The sequence below is a fragment of the Dipodomys spectabilis genome, unplaced genomic scaffold (genome assembly GCF_019054845.1).
Source record: "Dipodomys spectabilis isolate Male_0828 unplaced genomic scaffold, ASM1905484v1 ptg000221l, whole genome shotgun sequence".
In the NCBI taxonomy this organism is placed as follows: Eukaryota; Metazoa; Chordata; class Mammalia; order Rodentia; family Heteromyidae; genus Dipodomys; species Dipodomys spectabilis.
In genome coordinates, this window is record NW_024870898.1 from 915,937 (window position 1) to 936,787 (window position 20,851).

At 38.5% G+C, this 20,851-nt stretch overlaps 1 protein-coding gene across 2 annotated transcripts in view; it reads left to right on the forward strand.

Moving 5' to 3' along the window:
* Slc9a6 (solute carrier family 9 member A6) overlaps positions 1-20,851 on the forward strand; it is a 68,366-nt gene that overhangs the window by 1,958 nt on the left and 45,557 nt on the right. For both annotated transcript variants that reach the window (XM_042697508.1, XM_042697507.1), the window contains 5 exons: positions 11,007-11,206; positions 13,675-13,752; positions 14,031-14,107; positions 14,418-14,530; positions 20,709-20,814. In XM_042697508.1, the coding sequence (XP_042553442.1) occupies positions 11,007-11,206; positions 13,675-13,752; positions 14,031-14,107; positions 14,418-14,530; positions 20,709-20,814 (574 nt within the window). The remainder of the gene's footprint in view (positions 1-11,006; positions 11,207-13,674; positions 13,753-14,030; positions 14,108-14,417; positions 14,531-20,708; positions 20,815-20,851) is intronic.

A 20,851-nucleotide genomic window follows, 5' to 3' on the forward strand; every position in this document is an offset into this window, starting at 1 on the left:
CTGTAGATTGAGTTAAATATAATCGAGTATTATGGTGTTTTAATAAGGTAACTGATTGCAGATACCTCTTTCCTATGGAGAGATAATGTGATGTGATATTAAAGGTACAAAGCTGTAGACCAGAGGTCAGCAATTTTTTTCTGCAAAGGGGCAGATACTAGAGCTTCTGGATTTTATATGCCATATAGATTTTCATGTCTACATTTTATTTTATTTTGATAATCTTTTAATAATGTAAAAAAAATGTTCTTTGCTCGGGCCATGTAAGAACAAAGGGCTGTAGTGCAAGTCCCTATAGATTTGGACCTGGATTCCCGTGCCAATAGCTATGTGTGATTTTAGGCAAGTATTCTCTTCTTTTTCTCTTGTCTATATTGGGGATACTGATTTTAGGATTATTGTGAAGACGGAATGTTTTCAGCCTTGTACTTAACTCCTAAGTAAATGCTCAATAAACAATAGCAGTACTGTTATTACTGCTGCAACAGCATTTTGTCAGGTTAGGCTCAGAACAATTCTTTTAACTGCTCAATCAACTGAACTGTCAAAACAACATTAAAAAAATCAAATAGAGACTTCGAATTGCCCTGAAAAAACTTGTTCTTTGGTAGCTGATACCACAAACTTCCTCTAACTCACGAACCAAAGTAGAAAGATAGAATCACTGATTGCATTTCCTCAAGTTTCTGATATAAAAAGTGAGTGAGTACCTTAGTGTTAGTGTTCTGTGAAGGAAAAGAAAGGGCATCTCTTGTTGAATATAAACTGCAAGAATGCAAATCTTGAGCTCATCTGGGGTTGACTTGGCATTTTTTAAAAATGGTTCTATTTTTAACAAAGATAAAACCTCTTGTTTCCATTTCCTGGAGTTCATTTTGATAAAAATTATTTTATATGGTCAGAGGTGATTTAGCATTCTTTTGCTTGTCCAATGAGCAAAGGAGATTGTGGACTAAACGGCCTCCTCACTCCCAAGACACTTTGAAACTAGATGAGATTGAGCCAAAGTTTTATTACCATAGAAATTGAAGTTTGATAGTTACTATCATTCTCTTTTTCTTAATAACTGTCCCATCACAGCTATTTTGTTACTATATTATTTTTAAGAGCTTTGTTTTTCAGTTTGACTTCCAGGTGAAAAAATGCCTACACATCCAAGACTAAGCCTATCAGGGATGTTGGCTTAGCTGCTAACTACTCTTAGAAAAATGCTAAAATGAACTTTTCCTTTATCCTTTTTTGTGCTAGTCCTGGCTCAGGTCTTGGTCACTGTCCCTCAGCTTTTGTGCTCAAGGCTAGCTCTCTACCACTTGAGCCACAGCTCCACTTCTGGCTTTTCCTGTGATTAATTAGAGATGAGTCTCACAAACATTTCTGCCAGGCTGGCTTCAAACCATGACCCTCAGATCTCAGCCTCCTGAGTAGGAAGGATTATAGGCATGCGCTACCTGCACCTGGCTTCCTTAAGGTTCAAAACTTTACTTGTTAATATGATCCATTTCTAGATTGCATTATAGACTAATTGTCCCAGTCACAAACACAATCTCAGCCCAGAGTTCAATCCCCACGACCGACAAAAAACAACAACAACAACAACAAACACAATCTCAGTGCACCCACATGTTTTGTTTATTCGGTGTTGGTTAAAAAAATTGAGGTGGTTAATTCTGACAAGTGATAATTCAGTGCAGTATGCTTACAGATAGAATAAAAGAGAACATATAGAAGTAGTATATTTTACCTTAAGGTTTGGAATCTTGCTTAGTTTAGTTGTAGGCTTAACTAATGTGATTCATCAATAACCATTTGTTAAGTAAATGTCTGTAATATATGGGCTATGATAGGAAATACAGGAATGAGATATAGTTCCTGCCACCAAGTAGATACAGTCTTGTGGCTTAGTAGATGGTATTTATTCCAAAGCATTACAAAGTATTAGACATTGTGCTAGGCACTTTACAATATTACTTCATTTAAACATAACAGTCCTGTGAAGTAGACATTCTTGTTTTTTCCATTTTATTTTATTTTATTTTTTTCAGCAGGAAGAGGCAAATCCTGTGTAAGGAGCTGAAGGGTTGTTACAGGTTCTGTTCTGAGATTGTATGCTTTCGGTGTGGCTCCCACACAACCCTTGAGGATCATGAGACCTCCAAGTATCTCTTCAAGGGCCTAATCACTTTTCCATTGTAAAGTCACAAAGGTTGTAACAATTTAGGCAGGAGCCAAGCTCAGTCAGTCAGACTCAAAAGTCATTCTTTAGCACCTAAAACATAACTGACGTCAGTAAAAACCTTGACTTTCTCGACTATCTTGAAATTAAGTTAGCTTTTATGGCAGAATGTTATTCTTCAAGCAAGTAACAGATATGTTTGCACACAGACGCTTTTAATCTGTAGGAATTGTTATCAATTCTGACCACATTTGTTGCCTATGATGTTCCTTTCATTTGTTTGACTGTAAGTGTAACTGCCAGGAAGACTGAGCTGATGTTCATGAGAAAACCAGTTTCCACTAGCTGGAAGACTCAGGCAATAGTGAGGCTTTGGGTGAGGCTGAGTTCCTGTGTCTTGAGTTTCTAGAATGAATTGGTTATCAGTGTGAGGGAAGGGTAGATGTCTCTTTTTAAAATATATATTTAGTTTTGTTGTTACTAAGCTAGTGTGCCCAGGGGTTGCCACTTCGTAAGTCAAGTAATGAGTACATTTCTTTTTTGTTGGTTTGCTTTTTTTTTGGGTCCAGTCGTGGGGCCTGAACTCTGGGCCTAGGCGCTGTCCCTCAGCTCTTCAGCTCAAGGCTAGCGCTCTACCACTTGAGCCACAGCGCCACTTCTGGCTTTTTTCTTTTTGCTTATGTGGTGCTGAGGAATTGAACCCAGGGCCTCATGCATGCAAGGCAAGTGCTCTACCACTGAGCCACCTTCCCAGCCCTGCTTTTTTTTTTTTTAACTCAGGGCCTGGGCACTATCCTTGAGCTCGTTTGTTCAAGGCTGATGCTCTACCACTTTGAGCTACAGCTCTATTTCTGGTTTTCTGGTGGTTAGTTGGAGATGAAAGTTTCATGGACTTTCCTGCCCTGGCTAGCTTTGAGTCTCGATCTTCAGATCTCAGCCTACTGGGTAGCTAGGATTGCAGGCATGAGTCGCCAGTGCCCAGTATGTACATTTATTTTTTTGGATAGTGTCACCCCTTCCTTCACTTTCTCCCAGTTTCCTTCTCCTATCACTTCCCATGATTTACATAGGTCATTTTCCTCATGGTGTTTTTTGAAAGATATCTCTTTCTGTTGTAATCCTTTGTGTTGTAATGTTGCTGGGTAGTATTAATTTACAAATTCATGCATTTTCTGTGTCTCTGTGTGTTACAGGCTAGCAATTTCTGCTTTATCCTTCTCACAAAGTATTATTTTTGTGTCCTTTCACTTTGTTGAGCATTGCTTTAATTCTGTGATTAAGAATTGACCTTTCTCTACGCTCGGATTTACTTGACCTGTCAGCTATTTTCACAGAAATTCCATGGACTGGGAAGGTGGTTCAATGGTAGAGTGCTTGCCTCCTGTGCATGAGGCCCCGGGTTGGATTCCTCAGCACCACATGAACAGAAAAAGCTGGAAGTGGTGCTGTGGCTCAAGTGGTAGAGCTCTAGCCTTCAGCTGAAATGTGAGGGACAGAGCCCAGGCCCCGAGTTCAGGCCCCACAACTGACACATACACACACACACACACTCACACGAAATTCTAAATTTTCTGCTATCTAAAGTCTCCATAAAGGAATTATGACTTTTGACTTTTTTCTGATCTTTCTGTTCTCTATGCTATTTTCCCCGGGGTATGCTTTAAATCTGCCAGAGGACACAAACTCCTCAGGGCTGATGTTTGACTGATATGTCAGTGTAGGATTGACCTGGAAAGGAATCAGAGGATATTGTTCCTTACATAGGTAGACTTGGGGATGTAGTAAACATTTATGTTGCTATTATTCGTAATTGTAGTAGATATCTTGATTTTTTTCATGTAAGTACAAGGGACTGATTTGTACTGAAACTCTTAAGAAGTCTTGTGGGATAATAAAGAGCTGCTTCTGTGTTGTCTACACAGGCTAAGATACCTTCAGACATGACTTTCTTGCGGGGGAAGGTTGCAGTACTGAGTTGAACACAAGGTCTTGTGTTTGATAGGCTGGTGCTCAGCCATGCCTTTAGGGCATTTTTTTTCTGCTGGATAATTTCTAGATAAGATTTAACTTCTGCCTAAGCATGGATCTGAACTTCAATCTGCTTACTTCAATCTTCTCATAGTTGTAGGGATCGTGTGTGTGTGTGTGTGTGTGTGTGTGTGTGTGTGTGTGTGTGTGTGTGTGTGTGTGTGTATTTGTATGTATGTGTGCATTCATGTGCCACTACATGTAGCTTCATTTCATGGATATAGTCTCATGACTTTTCTGCTTGGGCTGGCCTGGAACCAAAATCCTCCCCATCTCAACATTCCATATAGCTTGGGATAATAGGCATGTGCCTATTGTACCCAGATATGGGTTGAGAAGAGGTCTTAAGAACTTTTCTGCTTTGGTTGATCTTGATCAGCAGTTCCCCTGATCTCAACCTCCCAAGTAGCTATTAATACAAGAATGAGCCTCTGGCACCTGGCTAAGTTGTGATTTTTATTTTTTTATTTTTATTTTTTTATTTTTGGGTCCAGTTGTGGGGCCTGAACTCTGGGCCTGGGCGCTGTCCCTCAGCTCTTCAGCTCAAGGCTAGCGCTCTACCACTTGAGCCACAGCGCCACTTCCGGCTTTTTTTGTTTTGCTTATGTGGTGCTGAGGAATTGAACCCAGGGCCTCAGGCATGCAAGGCAAGCGCTTTAACCACTGAGCCACCTTCTCAGCCCTAAGTTGTGATTTTTAAAATTCTGTTTTCTTTAGAAGTATGATTGTGTGTGTGTGTGTGTGTGTGTGTGTGTGTGTTGATCCTGGGGCTTGAACTCAGGGCCATAAGTTTTTTGCTCAATGCTGGCACTCCATCATGGAGCCACAGTTCTATTTCTGACTTTTTTTTTGGCGGGGGGGGGGGGGGCATAGTTAACTGGAGGTAAGAGTCTCATAGAATTTCCTGCCAGGGCTGACTTCAAACAATTATACTCAGGTCTCAGCCTCCAGACATGAGCCACCTGTGTCTGGCTAGAGGTATGATTTTATTTTGCCTTTAATATATTTATTTATTTATTTATTGTTGGTTGTGGGGCTTGAACTCTTGCCTGAGTGCTGCCCCTCAGCTCTTCAGCTCAAGGCTAGTGTTCTACCACTTGAGCTACAGCACCACTTCTGGTTTTCTGGTGGTTTATTGGAGATAAGAGATTCACGGACATTCCTGCCCAGGCTGGCTTTGAACCGCAATCCTTCTGAGTAGCTAAGATTACAGGTGTGAGCCACCAGCACCTGGCTATTTTTATTTTCCTTAGGTAGTTGTACAAGGAGTTGACATTCAACAAAACAATTTATGAATACAGTGCTTCTTGATCAATGTTTTTAAAATGTGAACCATTTGTTTAAAATATCATCTTAGTTGAATTTTTTTAACTTGAAATCATTGTACTGTTCAGCAATTATCATTACTCCTTACTTTAAAAAGATCATCCTCACTCATTCCTCTCCTGACCAACTATAGCTTTTTAAAAAAAGTATGTACAGAGGAGTTATAGTTACATAAGTAAGGTAATGAGTACATTTTGAACAGTGTTCCCCCCCTCATTTTCTCCTGCTTTCTCTCACCCTTGGCTTTCCTCCCCCACAAGTTATAAAGTTCATTTCCAACATAGTATCTAGTGAGTATCATTGTTGCTTAATTCACCCTTTGTACCACCTTTTCTGTGATTCCCCTTCTGTTCCCCAAATCAGATACACTTATATACAAGACAAAGTTACTGAAATCAGAAACAGTAACCACAGGGAATAAACCAGAGGAGAAAAAAAAAGAAAGACAAAAGAAATAACTGCAAACAGTATGCTTATAAAAAAAGAAAAAGACCCATTCCTCTTGTTTCCACATCATGTAGATAATTTCGATTAACATCATTTTATATGGTCATATGTACTATTGGGCTATTGTGTACCTCTGCTAGTAATATCCTAGGCATACTAATTATTACAGATGAGGGAAACCATGGAGCCTATGATTCTGATTTCACTTAGTATGGATTTTTTTCAGTTTTTCCATTTCTCATGAATGGGGCAGTGATATTCTTTCTAATGGATGTGTAGAATTTCTGTGTGTCTGTGTGTGTACATGTGTGTACCAAGTTTTCTTGATCCATTCATCTACTGAAGGGTATCTGTGTTGCACCCCTATCTTAGCTATGGTAAATAATGCTGGAATGAACATAGTTGTGCTGGTAGCTTTAGTGTGGCCTTGTTTGTGGTCATTTGGGTAAATGCGTAGAGTGGGATTGCTGGGTCATAGGGGAGCTCTATATTTAATCTTTTAAGGAACCGCCATACTGCTTTCCAGAGTTGTTCAATAGTTTACATTCCCGCCAACAGTGTAGTAGCATTCCCTGTTGACCACATCCCTGCCAGCATCTGTTATTATTATTATTTTTTGATAATGGCCATTCTAACTGGGGTGAGGTGGAATCGCAATGTAGTTTTGGTGTGCTTTCTTTTATGGCCAAAGATGTTGAACATTTCTTCATGTATCTATTGGCCATTCTTATTTCCTCTCCAGAGACCTTGAGGTAAAAGCAGATACACTGAAAATATTACAGGAAGGGATAGGGGATACACTAGAGCTCCTTGGCATAGGTTGAAACTTCCTAAATAAAGATCCAGAAATGCAACAAATCAAAGAAAGGCTGGATACATGGGATTGCATGAAACTGCAGAGCTTCTGCATGGCAAAGGACATAGCTAGCAGGATAAATAGAAAGCCCACAGATTGGGAGAAGTTCTTCACTAGCTATACAACAAGACAAGGGCTTTATATAAAAAATATATTTAGAGTTCAATAAATTAACCCACCCCCAAAAACAATCCTCAAAGAAACAACCATCCCATTAATAAGTGGGCTAAAGAACTATAGCTTTAAAAAATCACTTTATTTTTATTTTTTATTAGGTTGCATTAGTTATACATCCACTGTAGCTTTTTACAGTCTTGTTTCTGCTTCCTTCTGTCTCCTAGTCTAGCTTCTGTCCCTGCTACTCTACAGAAAGTGCTTTTATCAAGGTCAATTGTTCCCTCTTTGTTGCCAAACTCAAAGGATACTCGTCATGCCTGCCTTGCTTGACTTTGCAGCAGCATTTGATAGGTTTCAACAGAATCAGATTTTTTTCTCTCTTAATTTTTAGCCACCAGTTGTTCTTCTGTTTTCCAACTCCTGTGGCTTTTCTTCATTAAATTCAATCATTTGTTCTTCATCCTCTATTGGCCCATCAATGTTGGCTATTAATGGGTAATACCTCAAGTCTGTATCTGTAGTTTTTTCCTCCTGTAGTCTTTTTACCATCTTATTTACTTCTAGGTTATCTCATTTGCACCTAATTTAGCCATCTTATGATTGGTCTCAATCTGAAATTGAGACTTCCCACCCTCCTTGAGCTCTAGACCACACGCATTCAACTGTGCATGTGTCACGGGTGCATCAAACAGCATGTCCAGAACGAAACTTGGCCTTTCCCCTTTAAATGCATTCCTCTGTGTTCCTACTTCATTGAATGGCCCTGCTTTTCAAGCCAACTTAGCCACTTGGTTACTAAATCCATTAAGGCTCCTGGTAGCCTTTCATATTGTTCCCTGCCCAGCCTATTCTACTCAGTGACTCAGTCTTTCTAAACTACAGTACTTTCTAAAATGTCTTCTCTCTTGCTGTCATTCCTACCTGGCTATTTAAACCCCCTATGGTCTACACTAGTCTTCTAAAATAGCAATCTGGTGTCAAACTTCTGCTTAGAATCTTTCTAAAACTTCCTTTGGCTTTGGGCATTAAAGTCAAAATTCCTTTCCTCATCATCAATCAGTCTTTCATGTTTCAGCTTCTGCAGATCTTCCACACTTCACCTCTTTATCACCTCATAATGCAGTCATACTGATCTACCTGTGATTTCCTTAATGGGCCATTTTTGCCTTCTTTTTTGACTGGATAAATGCTACTATGGCTTGCTACCTTTTATTAGGTGTTCAAGTGATTCTTCTGGAAAGTTTACCTAATGTCCCTCTCCATCAGGCTTGGCTGGGAATCTCTTGTTTGATTGTTTTTGGGGCCTGGAAAATAGACTCCAAGCCTGTTTTTTTTTTATTATTAATGCCTAGAATAAGAATTTTCCCAGCCTTCCACATATAATAAGGAGTATGTGGTTTTATCTAATTTGTACTATTTGTTTTTTTAACACCTTGCGTACATGTATATACTGTAGTATGATTACTTATTTAGTCTGTTTTGCTAAGTGGACTGAGAGTTCCTTGAAGGAGGGATTTTGTTTTTGTCTCTGAACTCTAAGGAAATACCTAGGTGAGTACTCCACTAGAAGAATGGCTCTAAATGGTCAGAATGAAAGATCAGGAAGGTAAAATGGAGCTAGTAGTCATACACTGTATATCTTGGCAATAAGGAAAGTTTCAACAGTTTGGATTCAGTTTATAGTTGAGACAAATCATAAAATGAAATGTTATTTAGCGATAAAAATGAATGAAATTCTGAAATATACTACAACATAGAGAAACCTTAAAAATACTATAAGTGAATCTAAATACAAAACACTACATATGGTGGAACTACATTTATATGAGATACCCAGAATAGGCAAATGGCTAGAGAAAAGAAGTAGGTTATTGCTTGCCAAGAACTAGAGATTTCACTGTGGAATAGAAAATGTTCTGTTTCTTTTTGGAGTGATGGAAAAAATGTTCTGGGCCTAGTAGTGACTGATAACACAACTTCATGAATATACTGAATTTTATAATTTAAAAGAATAAAATGTAAAAAAAAGAATAAAATGTATAGTATGTGAATTATATCTCAGTAGTGCCATTATTAAATAGTTGAAGTTGATACTTTTATAGAACCTCGAATATTTTGTATATTTGAATATCAACAGGATCCAAATAAAATCAATAGATCCACTGTATTGATTTAACAGTACTCCTGTCAGGACTTGTATTTTGCTTTTATTTTGATGCACATATTTAAAATTCTAAATCTGATGCTTTAATAGTAGAAGTATTCATTTTGAAATAATGTACTTGCTTTCCATTTAAAGTGTATATAATTTGACCATCATGTGCTTTTGGAATAAACTTGGGAAGCAAGTTTAACTGAAATGGTGGATGGAGGTAAAAAACCTATTTGTCTTTTTCTCTTAGCAGTCCTGCAAGAAAACTCTATCACGGGCCCATATTATTTTTAATATATTTTTTATTGTAAAAATACCGTACAGAGGGGTTACAGTTACATGAGTAAGGTAATGAGTACATTTCCTATGGAGCATTGTTACCATCTCATTTGTTTTTCCCCTACTATCCCTTCCCTTCATACCTTCCCAACTCCTCCCTCCCCCCCATAGAAGTGGTGAAGTTTGTTTTCAACATAGTGTCTTGTATATCTTATTGTTACAATGGGTCAACCTGTATCCTTATTTCAGAATTTTGTTATTTCCTTTCCCCTCCCCAAATTAGAAAGATGTAGGGCATCGTAATTAAATACACTGAAAACAGCAGTTATACTGTGGGGGAAGAACATACAAAAGAAACAAAAAAATCACATAGTACATTATAAATACATTAAAAACAATAGCAAGAAAGATAAAACCACTTGTGTCACTATCTTGGAGTTCATTTCGCTTAGCATCATCTTACATGGTCATATGTACATAGCTTTTGACCTTTTCTGCTTGTTCTATTATTTCCAGCCATAAAAAAAATCACATTTTCTAGCATGACTACATTGTTCTGTTGGTATACCTTGGAGTTTATTCTGTGTACGGATAATTTAAAGGTGTGTTTTTATCTTGTTACTTTCCCTATCACTTATTTATAATGTGTTCATCTCAAAATGCAATGATTACCTAATTGTTTTTCTCTCTTATCCTACTGGATTACATGAAGATGGACTCTTTTTTTTTTGGTCGGTCATGGGCCCTGAACTCTGGGCCTGGGTGCTGTCCCTCAGCTCTTTAGCTCAAGGCTAGCGCTCTACCACTTGAGCCACAGCGCCACTTCCAGCTTTTTCTGCTTATATGGTGCTCAGGAATCGAACCCAGGGCCTCATACATGCAAGGCAATCACTCTACCACCCAGCCACCTTCCCAACCCTGAAGATGGACTCTTGAATGTGTTAATTTACTAATTTTTTTGTGCAGTTTCTGGGGCTTAAACCCAGGACCCGAGCACAGTTTCTGAGCTTTTTCTTTTCTGTCTTTTTTTTTTTTTTTTTGGTCGGTCGTGGGGCTTGAACTCCGGGCTTGGGTGCTATCCCTGCACTCTTCAGCTCAAGTCCAGCGCTCTACCACTTGAGCCACAGCACCACTTCCAGTTTTCTAGTGGTTTATTGGAGATAAGAGTGTCGTGGACTTTCCTGCCCGGGCTGGCTTTGAACCGTGATCCTTAGATCTCAGATTCCTGAGTAGCTAGGATTACAGGCGTGAGCCACCGGTGCCCGGCTCTCTCGGCTTTTTTACTCAAGGCTAGTGCTCCACCACTTGAGCCGCAGCTCCACTTCTGGCTTTTCCTTGGACGTAGTTAACTGGTGGTAAGAGTCTTATGGGCTTTCCTGCTGGGGCTGTCTTTGAACCTTGATCCTCAGATCTCAGTCTCCTGAGGAGCTAGGATTATAGATGTGAGCCACCAGCACCCCAATTTAGTAATATTTTAAACAATAACTTCCTTTGGTCTAAAAATTTGTTCTAACCTATAAGGGACTGTCATTGGAGATTTTTCTGATATTAATCCTGAGGTGTATGTTGGGTACAAATAAGTAGTCTTTGTTTACCAAGAATAATTTATATTTTTCTTTTATTTCTAGGTCTTTTGATGGGTCTTGTACTTCGGTATGGCATTCATGTTCCAAGTGATGTAAACAATGTGACTCTCAGCTGTGAAGTGCAGTCCAGTCCAACTACTTTGTTGGTAAACGTTAGTGGAAAATTTTATGAGTACACGCTGAAAGGAGAGATTAGTTCCCATGAACTCAATAATGTTCAAGATAATGAAATGCTTAGAAAGGTAAGTTTTTCTTTTAAGATAAGGTCTTACTACGTAGCCCATTCTGGTCTCAAACTTGCTTTGTAGTCCAGGTTGTTCTCAAATTTGTGATCCTGCTGCCTCAACTTCCCAAGTGCTGGGATTACAGGCATGTACTACCACATCAGGCTAAACAGTAAGTTTTTAGTTAAAAAATAATCTTAAAATTAAAAAAGTGTATTAACTATAACAAGTGACTCTGAAGGAACAGTGTTTAGTATTTGAAATAATTTAACCTTAAAATTAGAGTCAAACCTGTTCATAGTATGTTCACAAATAAAATTAAATTAAAAAATATATATAATGTAAGGAAATGAATATTTCTAGGCAAATGACATTTCTATACTCCTGATTGAAGCTAAGTGCTACAACTCTTTCTGTTTGACTCTGTTGTTTGTGGTTGTTGTAATAAATGGTAATCAGGATTGGGTTAAACAGAATACAGATGAATTTCTTTCAATTTATACATGGTCCTTAAAATTTTAGAATACTTCAGCAATCAGGTTTACTGCAGTAATGTTTCTTTGAATTATTTCTTGCCTTGATTGTGTTTCTGTTCTGAGCACCACTTAACCTTTCTCTGATTCATAATCTGGAACAGTTTTTGGAGCCTTAGCATGAGCCTTTGGCTCTTGGAATATGCTGTATATACAGCTTTATGTGGGCAGTTGGGTTGCTGTCCACTGGCTCTCAGACATTCCCAGAGTCACTTGCTCATGTCCCACTCAGTTTCTCTCATGAAGCTTCTCAGTGCCACTTTGTGCAATTATTGTTTTGTCCACCATTGGCTGTTTGCCTCACATTTCCTATCTTCTACATTGACTGGAGTAGAGTTTTATAGCTACTTGATTGTGTTTCTGGCCATCTTTAATAGTTTCTAAATGTCCTATGACCTTAAAGTTTACTTTGGAACAAGAGTTCTCAGAACCTGTGGGAAATTTCAGTTCCTTAATAGTTCTAGTAAGCTATATTTTAGCTTGGATATGTGTATATCTTCTTAGAGATTATATCACAGTCTACTATAGCACTATGCACAGAAGGGACATCTGCATTATCATAGCAGAAACAGGCCATTCTTCCAGTTGCTCTTCTCTATACTCTCCTTATCATTTTCAGCTACTGAAATTTATGCTTGCACAAGAATGCTTTCTCTTACAGATTCCTTCTAGTGAATAATATTACGATAGCACATTAAATTAGAAAAACCTGTTTTTTGACATCCTTTCTTTAAAATAAATGGGCTATGAGGGCTAGTTGTAGAGAAAGTTTTACCACATTATGTGATTTAGCTTCAGAGTTATCACCTGTAGGTTGTTTCCTTTGCCAGTTTTGGGGTCTCATTTGTTTAAAGCAAAAATATGCGTTGCTTTGTATGTTCCTCCCCCATGGCATAACCCCTGCTTTCACTGTATTTGAGGTTGGTATAATTTGTGGAGGGGAAGGGAAAAAACAAGTTGTTTAAATAGGGATACAGGTGGATACATTGCAACAATGAGATGTACTTTCTCATTTTTGTTATTTTTTTTTTCTGATCATGGGGCTTTATCTCAGGGCCTGGGTGCTGTCCTTCAGCTTTTTTGCTCAAGGCTAGCGCACTACCACTTTGAGCCACAGCCCCATTTCTGGTTATTAGAGAGTTAATTGGATGTAAGAGTCTCAGGGACTTTTCTTCCCAGGCTGGCTTCAAATCACAATCCTCAGATCTCAGCCTCTTGAGTAGCTAGGATTTACAGGGGCCTGGTTATTTTAAAGATTTTTTTTTTTTTGGTCCGGTCGTGGGGCCTGAACTCTGGGCCTGGGCGCTGTCCCTCAGCTCTTCAGCTCAAGGCTAGCACTCTACCACTTGAGCCACAACGCCACTTCCGGCTTTTTTCTTTTTGCTTATGTGGTGTTGAGGAATCGAACCCAGTGCCTCATGCATGCAAGGCAAGTGCTCTACCACTGAGCCACCTTCCCAGCCCCTAAAGATTTTTTTATATATAATATTTTATAGAGTTTCTGGTGCTAGGCTATAGTTGATTATTCTGGTACTATTTCCTTGTCATGTGGTTGAAGAATAGTACATTAGCTATCCTTCATAAATTTTTTATAGGAAAAAGAATACATTGCCAACCACTGGTGGCTCTCGCCTGTAATCCTAGCTACTTGAGACACTGAGCTTTAAGGTTTGAAGCCTGCCTGGGCAGGAAAGTCATGAGACTCATGTCCAATTAATCCCCTCCTAACTGGAAGTGAAGCTATGGCTCAAGTAATAGAAAGCTAGCCTTGAGCAAAAAAGCTTGGGAACAGCACCCAGGCACAAGTACCTAAAGCATGCAAATAATAGACTCTTCATATGAAGTATTTTAAGTTAACATAGTATGTTCTTTCTGTTGACCAGATTAACATTTAATTTTTTTTATCTTTTGATAATTTGATAATATAATCAGGTCTTCTCTTTATTTTAACAGGTTACTTTTGATCCAGAAGTGTTTTTCAATATATTACTTCCTCCTATCATATTTTATGCAGGTTATAGTCTGAAAAGGGTAAGTGTTTTTTGTATTTCATGTATTTTGAACAAATTGTAAAGTTTCCATGGACTTTGTAATATTTTGCATTTCAAAAACAGGCCATTCTTCCTAAGTTCTCCTCTTTTCTCTCATTGTTTTTAGATGCTGAAATTTATACCTGTATAGAAATTCTTTTTCTTACTGATTTCTTCTTCTGAATAATGCATTTAATATTAGCATGGCACACTAGAATAGAAAATCTTTTCTTTATTGAGATATTCTAATATAACATTTTGTTTTTTGTTTTTAATCAGAGACATTTTTTCCGGAACCTTGGGTCTATCTTAGCATATGCTTTTCTTGGAACAGCAATTTCTTGTTTTGTTATTGGGTAAGTCTTTGAAGCTTAAAATACTTTTTAGTTTTCAAATTATAATTCTAAAAATTATACATTTTAAAATTCTCTTTGAATTCTGTATTATTGTTTTCCTAAATGTGTTTTAGATCTTTTGTAGTCTAGTCTATTCACATAGGTAATAAGTTGTTTGACTTTTTGTTAAGGCCGAGGTTTTAGCCATATTTAAGTGCCCTTAATTAAATTTGAGAATAGTCGCAGAGTGCTGTAGTAGCTCTATATTTTTATTCTTTAGACTTCTTTAATCATTGATATTTTCTAAAGTAGGAATGTGTTTATTGAACAGGTCCATAATGTATGGCTGTGTAATGCTGATGAAAGTAACTGGACAACTCGCCCGAGATTTTTACTTTACAGATTGCCTGCTGTTTGGTGCCATTGTATCAGCAACTGACCCAGGTATATTTTACATGAGTGGAGCTGAAATATTTCAATGCAGTGTTTTGCAGTAAAGCACATGTGGGTGTTTTGTTGAGGTTTAGAATCCATGATTAGGTACTTACCAATTGTGAAGGAAAAAAGTTCATGTTTCCTTTTGGTTTAAGCACACATTTGTTTCTTCAGTAACTTCTTCATTACCTTTTCCTACTACTAGCCCACAAATTGATGTTGTCTAGATGACAGCTTTAAGATCATTTCTTCAGAAACTTAGCTTGGTCTGTATCCCTAGTGATTGGACATAGCAAAACAAAAACTAGATTATAGATTCATTAAAATGAATGCAACATTTTTAAATGCCTAGAAAATTAGTTCTCTAAAATCTTCTGTTTTATATTTAGCTATTTTCATGCATTTAACACTAAGAAAAATAGTAGTGAATTTTTTTATATTACTAAGGTTTGAACTGAGGGTTTTAGGCCTTGCTAGGCTGGTGTTCTTCTACTTGAGCCACACCTCTAGCCTGACATTTTGCTGATTGTTTTGGAGATGGATTTTTGACTTTTCTCCAAGACTGGCTTTGAATTGAGATCTTACAAGTCTAATGTTCCTTTTTTGATTAAAAATTGTCCTGACCACATAGCTCGCAAGATCAATAGAAAGCCCACGGATTGGGAGAAGATCTTCATTACCCATACAATGGACAAAGGTCCCATATCTAAAATATACCTGGAACTCAAAAAATTAAATCCCCCAACAACAAATCCTCAAAGAAACAACTGCCCAATAAATAAGTGGGCTAAAGACTTAAAGAGAAACTTCTCTGAAGAAGAAAGAAGGATGGCCAATAGACACATGAAGAAGTGCCCTACCTCCCTAGCCATAAAAGAAATGCAAATCAAAACAACATTGAGATATCACCTCACCCCAGTTAGAATGGCTAAAATCAAGAACTCTAATAACAACAGATGCTGGAGGGGATGTGGACAGAAGGGAACCTCATTGCATTGTTGGTGGGAGTGTAAACTTGTTCAACCACTTTGGAAAGCAGTACGGAGGTTCCTCAAAAGACTCCACATAGAGCTCCCCTATGACCCAGCAATCCCACTTTTGGGCATTTACTCGAATGATCACAAACAAGACCATACTAAAACTACCAGCACAACAATGTTTATTGCAGCGTTATTTACCATAGCTAAGATATGGAACCAACCCAGGTGCCCCTCAGTAGATGAATGGATCAAGAAAATGTGGTATATATACACAATGGAATTCTATGCCTCCATCAGAAAGAATGACATTGCCCCATTTGTTAGGAAATGGAAAGACTTGGAAAAAATTATATTAAGTGAAGTAAGCCAGGCCCAAAGAAACATAGGTCCCATGGTTTCCCTTATTTGCAATAACTAGTATATGTCTGAGACAAGCAGAAACGATCAGATAAGTTGATGTTAGGCAAAATGAACCCCAAGATAAAGACTCAAATGGTTTTTCTTTCTTGCTATTGTTTCTAACATATTTATAAGATGATGTCTTTGTTGCTTTGTATGTCCCTCCCCCATGGTATAACCCCTGCTTTTACTGTATTTGATGTTGATATAATTTATGGCGAGGAAGAGAAAAAAATCATTTAAATAGGGATACAGGTGGACCCATTGCAACAATGAGATGTACAAGACATTATGTAGAACTTTACAATTTGGGGAGGGCGGGGGAGATGGGAAGGGATGGTAAGGGGAAACAAAAGAGGAGGCAACAATGCTTGATACAAAATGTACTCATAACCTTGCTCATGTAATTGTAACCCCTTTGTATGGTATTTTCACAATTAAAAAAAAAAGACCATAAAAAATAAAAATAAAAAAATTGTCCTGACCAGGCACTGGTGGCTCACACTTGTATTCTTAGCTACTCAAGAGGCTGAGATCCTGATCATCATGGTTTGAAGCCAGCCCAGGCAAGAAATTCTTTGTCTCCAATGAAGCTGTGGCTCAAAGTGGTGAAGTGCTAGCCTTGAGCAAAAAAAAAAAAAAAAAAAGAAAAGCTGAAGGATAGAGCCTAGGCCCTGAGTTCAGGCCCCACACCTAACAAAAATAAAATGGCCCTTTGATCATAAAAGTGTTTGGTAATAACACAGTTGTTAATCTGTGGTTTTATTATCAGATCTCTTAAAATTCGTTTTGTCAAATTAGTTGTTCTGACTGAAATTTTAGTTTTCTAATATAGTATTGTTTAAGGTTAATGGCTATAATTAAATTAGAAATTTGGAGAAAATATGTAATGAAAAGGTCATGGTATAAACAGATTAAAGGTTATTTAGCTCTTGCTTGTTGGGTGTTGGGAATGGGACCCCAAGGCCTTGAAAGATGTTATGCAAGTTCTCTGTAATTGAGTTAACAGTTACAGCACCTAACTAAAGTTTTTTTTTTTTTTTTTTGGGTCCGATCGTGGGGCCTGAACTCTGGGTCTGAGCGCTGTCCCTCAGCTCTTCAGCTCAAGGCTAGCGCTCTACCACTTGAGCCACAGCGCCACTTCCGGCTTTTTTCTTTTTGCTTATGTGGTGCTGAGGAATCAAATCCAGGGCCTCAGGCATGCAAGGCAAGCACTCTACCACTGAGCCACCTTCCCAGCCCCTAACTAAAGTTTTTTAAAGGACAGAAGTTTCTTTTACTTAGGACTTTGATAGAAGGTTGTTCTGTTTCATCTTTTAATCGTGTAAGTTAATCATCTTCTTTAATTGTCATGGAGAACAATGAAAGGTAAGGTCCTAAGGTTATCTTTGAATTCTTGTGTTAACTGGTTAATACAGGGCTTGATGAAAAAAGGAGAAAAGTGTGTTTTGTACTGGATGAAAGATGGGTTTAAATGTTGGCTCAGAGGGCTGTTTGACAGACATTTGTATAATCAAAAACATTTAAAAACTAGACAGATTACTTCCTTAAAGATTCCCAAGGCTGTCCTCTTGTTTGTAGCTGCTCATATTATAAATAGGAAGGTAAAGGGGGCTTTGGAAGAACCGGTGGTCTCTTGTTTCTGCATTCTTTCTTTTTTTTTTTTTTTGTCGGTCGTGGGGCTTGAACTCTGGGCCTGGGCGCTGTCCTTCAGCTCTTCAGCTCAAGGCTAGCGCTCTACCACCTGAGCTACAGCGCCACTTCCGGTTTTCTGGTGGTTTATTGGAGATAGGAGTCTCACGGTCTCTCCTGCCTGGGCTGGCTTTGAACCGCGATTCTCAGATCTCAGCCTCCTGAGTAGCTAGGATTACAGGCGTGAGCCACCAGCGCCCGGCGCTCTACATTCTTTCAATGGAAGAAGGCTCCTGAACATTTCAAAGCCTATGAAAAAAAATTGTTGATTGGATTGGCTACATTACTTAAACCTTCTGGTTTTGTTTTGGTAAAGATATTGCCTGAATATCATTTATCGAAAATTATAAAACATTATCAAAAATAAGTTGCTTAGATAAAGTTGGAAAGTTGTAATTTTTTGAATTATGAAAGCTACTGTTTTTTTGGTGGTATTGAGATTTCAACTTAGGGTTTTGTGCTTAATAAGGAGGTGCTCTATTACTTGAACCACACTTAAAACCTCTCCTTTAGCCCCAATTCTGACATTCTTTCTTTTTTTCCTTCCTTCCTTCCTTCCTTCCTTCCTTCCTTCCTTCCTTCCTTCCTTCCTTCCTTCCTTCCTTCCTTCCTCTCTCCCTCCCTGCCTTCCTCCTTTCTCTTTTTTCTTTCTTTCCTTCCATCCTCCCTCTTTCCCTCCCTCCTCCCTCTCTCTTTCTTATCCTCCCTCCCTCCTTTCCTCCCTCTCTCTCCTCTCTCTTTTTTTTCTCTTTTCTTTCTTTCTTTTTTTTTTTTTTTTGGGTCCGGTCATGAGGCCTGAACTCTGGGCCTGGGCGCTGTCCCTAAGCTCTTCAGTTCAAGGCTAGGGCTCTACCACTTAAGCCACAGTGCCACTTCCGGCTTTTTTCTTTTTGCTTATGTGGTGCTGAGGAATCGAACCCAGGGCCTCATGCATACAAGGCAAGCGCTCTACCACTGAGCCACCTTCCCAGACCCTCTCTTTCTTTTTCTTCTCCCTCCCTCCCTTCCTTCCTTCCTTCCTCCCTCCCTCCCTCCCTCCCTTCCTTCCTTCCTTCCTCCCTCCCTCCCTCCCTCCCTGCTCCCTCCCTCTCACCCTCCTTCTCTCCCTCCCTCTCTTTTCTCTCTCTCTTTCTCTTTCTTTCTTTCCTCCCTCCCTCCCTCCCTCCCTCCCTCCCTCCCTCCCTCCCTCCCTCCCTCCCTCCCTCCCTCCCTCCCTCCCTCCTTTCTTTCTTTCTTTCTTTCTTTCTTTCTTTCTTTCTTTCTTTCTTTCTTTCTTTCTTTCTTTCTTTCTTTCTTTCTTTCTTTCTTTCTTTCTTTCTTTCTTTCTTTCTTTGTCCTGGGGATTGAACTCACAGCCCTGTCCCTGAGTGCTGTCCCTGAGCTACTTTTGCTCAAGTGTACTGCTCTACTACTTGAGCCATAGCTTTATGTCTGGATTTTTGGTAGTTAATTAGAGATAGTCTCACAGACTTTCCTGCCTGGGCTGGTTTGGAACTGTGATCCTCAAATTTCAGCTTCCTGAGTTGTTAGGATTAAAGCCTGGCAACTTTCTTTCTTCTTTCCTTTTTCCTTTGTGGTACTGGAGTTTTAAATCAGAACCTTGTACTTGCTAGGCAAATGCTCCAAAACTTGAGCCATACCCTTAGCCCACAATCTTGCTAACTTTTTAACTTTCTAGAAGGCTGAACCATACATGGGTTTTATTATCAAAATTCTTCAGAATTTCTCTAACCCCCTGTTCTCCTTTCTCTTGATAAGTTTTGGTATCAGTGTTCTCCAGCTGCAGTGCTTTGTTGTAGAAATTATCTTTTAAAATTCAAGGTTTCTGTTTTGATACTTTGTATTTGAAAAAAAACTCTCCTCTTTCATTCTACTTGGGTTTTTTTTTTACTGGGTGAGCTATATGTGATTCAGCGATTAAAGTTATAATACAACTTCTCAATCTTATTTTTTTTAAAGAACTAATATAATTGCTTCAGTTTAAAAATAAGTTTTTTTTCTTTTTGTTGGTTGTGGGGCCTGAATTCTGGGCCTGGGCACTGTCCCTGAGCTCTTCAGCTCAAGGCTAGTGATCTACCACTTGAGCCACAGCACCACTTATGACTTTTTCTGCTTATATGGTGCTGAGGAATCAAACTCAGGGCCTCATGCATGCAAGGCAAGCACTCTACCATGGAGCCATCTTCCCAGCCCTTTTTTTTCCTTTTTCAAATTGTAATATACTGATAGTTGGCTTTTTCCTTAGTTAAATATGTATGACAGCTATAATTCTGTTCATAAATTTTACCCTAGCCAGAAATTAAACTTGTGTTTTCATTTCCTAGTGTTTGGTAAACTGACATGCTTGTAATTTGCAAATAAAATACAAGTATTGTAAGGCTCCTGGGGTGCCCATGGCTCATGCTTGTAATACTACTTACTCAGGAAGCTGAGATCTGAGTCTCATGGTTTGAAGCTAGCTTGGCAGGAAATTCCTAAGGCTATTATTTCCAATTAAACACCAAAAAGTCAGAAGTAGAGATGTGACTGAAATGGTAGAGCATCAGAACTGAGTGAAAAATCTAAGGGACAAGGCTTAGACCCAGAATTCAAGCCGTATTACCTTCATACGAAAAAATACGTTTGCTATATGAGATGCTTTTCTTTTCCTTCCCTTTCCCTTTTCTTTTTCCTTCCCCTTTCCCTTTCCTTCATTTCTTTCTGGAACTAGAGGTTGAACTTAGGGCCCTGTACTTGCCAGGTAAGCACTCTACCACTTGAGACACTTCATCAGCACAAGGGGATGCTTCCCATACTATTCTTCATTAGCAATTGATTCCCTACTCTATAAGAAATTCTTGACTATATTCTTTATGGAAAAGAAATGTACAAAAACAAATTTTAACGTTTAGATGAAGAATGTAGGCCATCTTAGTGTTTTTTTTTTTCAGGTGTTTTTAAGAGAAAGTGATGTTGCATGTACAGAGAAAAACATTGACACAATCACTACCTATTTAATACAGTAAGAAAATATGAAAAAGGAGTAAATGAATTTATGTGTAATGTCCACTTAGCTATTGAAGAGAAATATGATACATTTGTAATGTCTAAATACTCTTGGTTCTTTTACTTTCCAGTGACTGTTCTTGCCATATTTCACGAGCTTCAAGTTGATGTTGAACTCTATGCACTTCTTTTTGGTGAAAGTGTCCTCAATGATGCTGTTGCAATAGTGCTGTCTTCGTAAGTTTTTATTTTCTTATTATATTATGAATGTTAC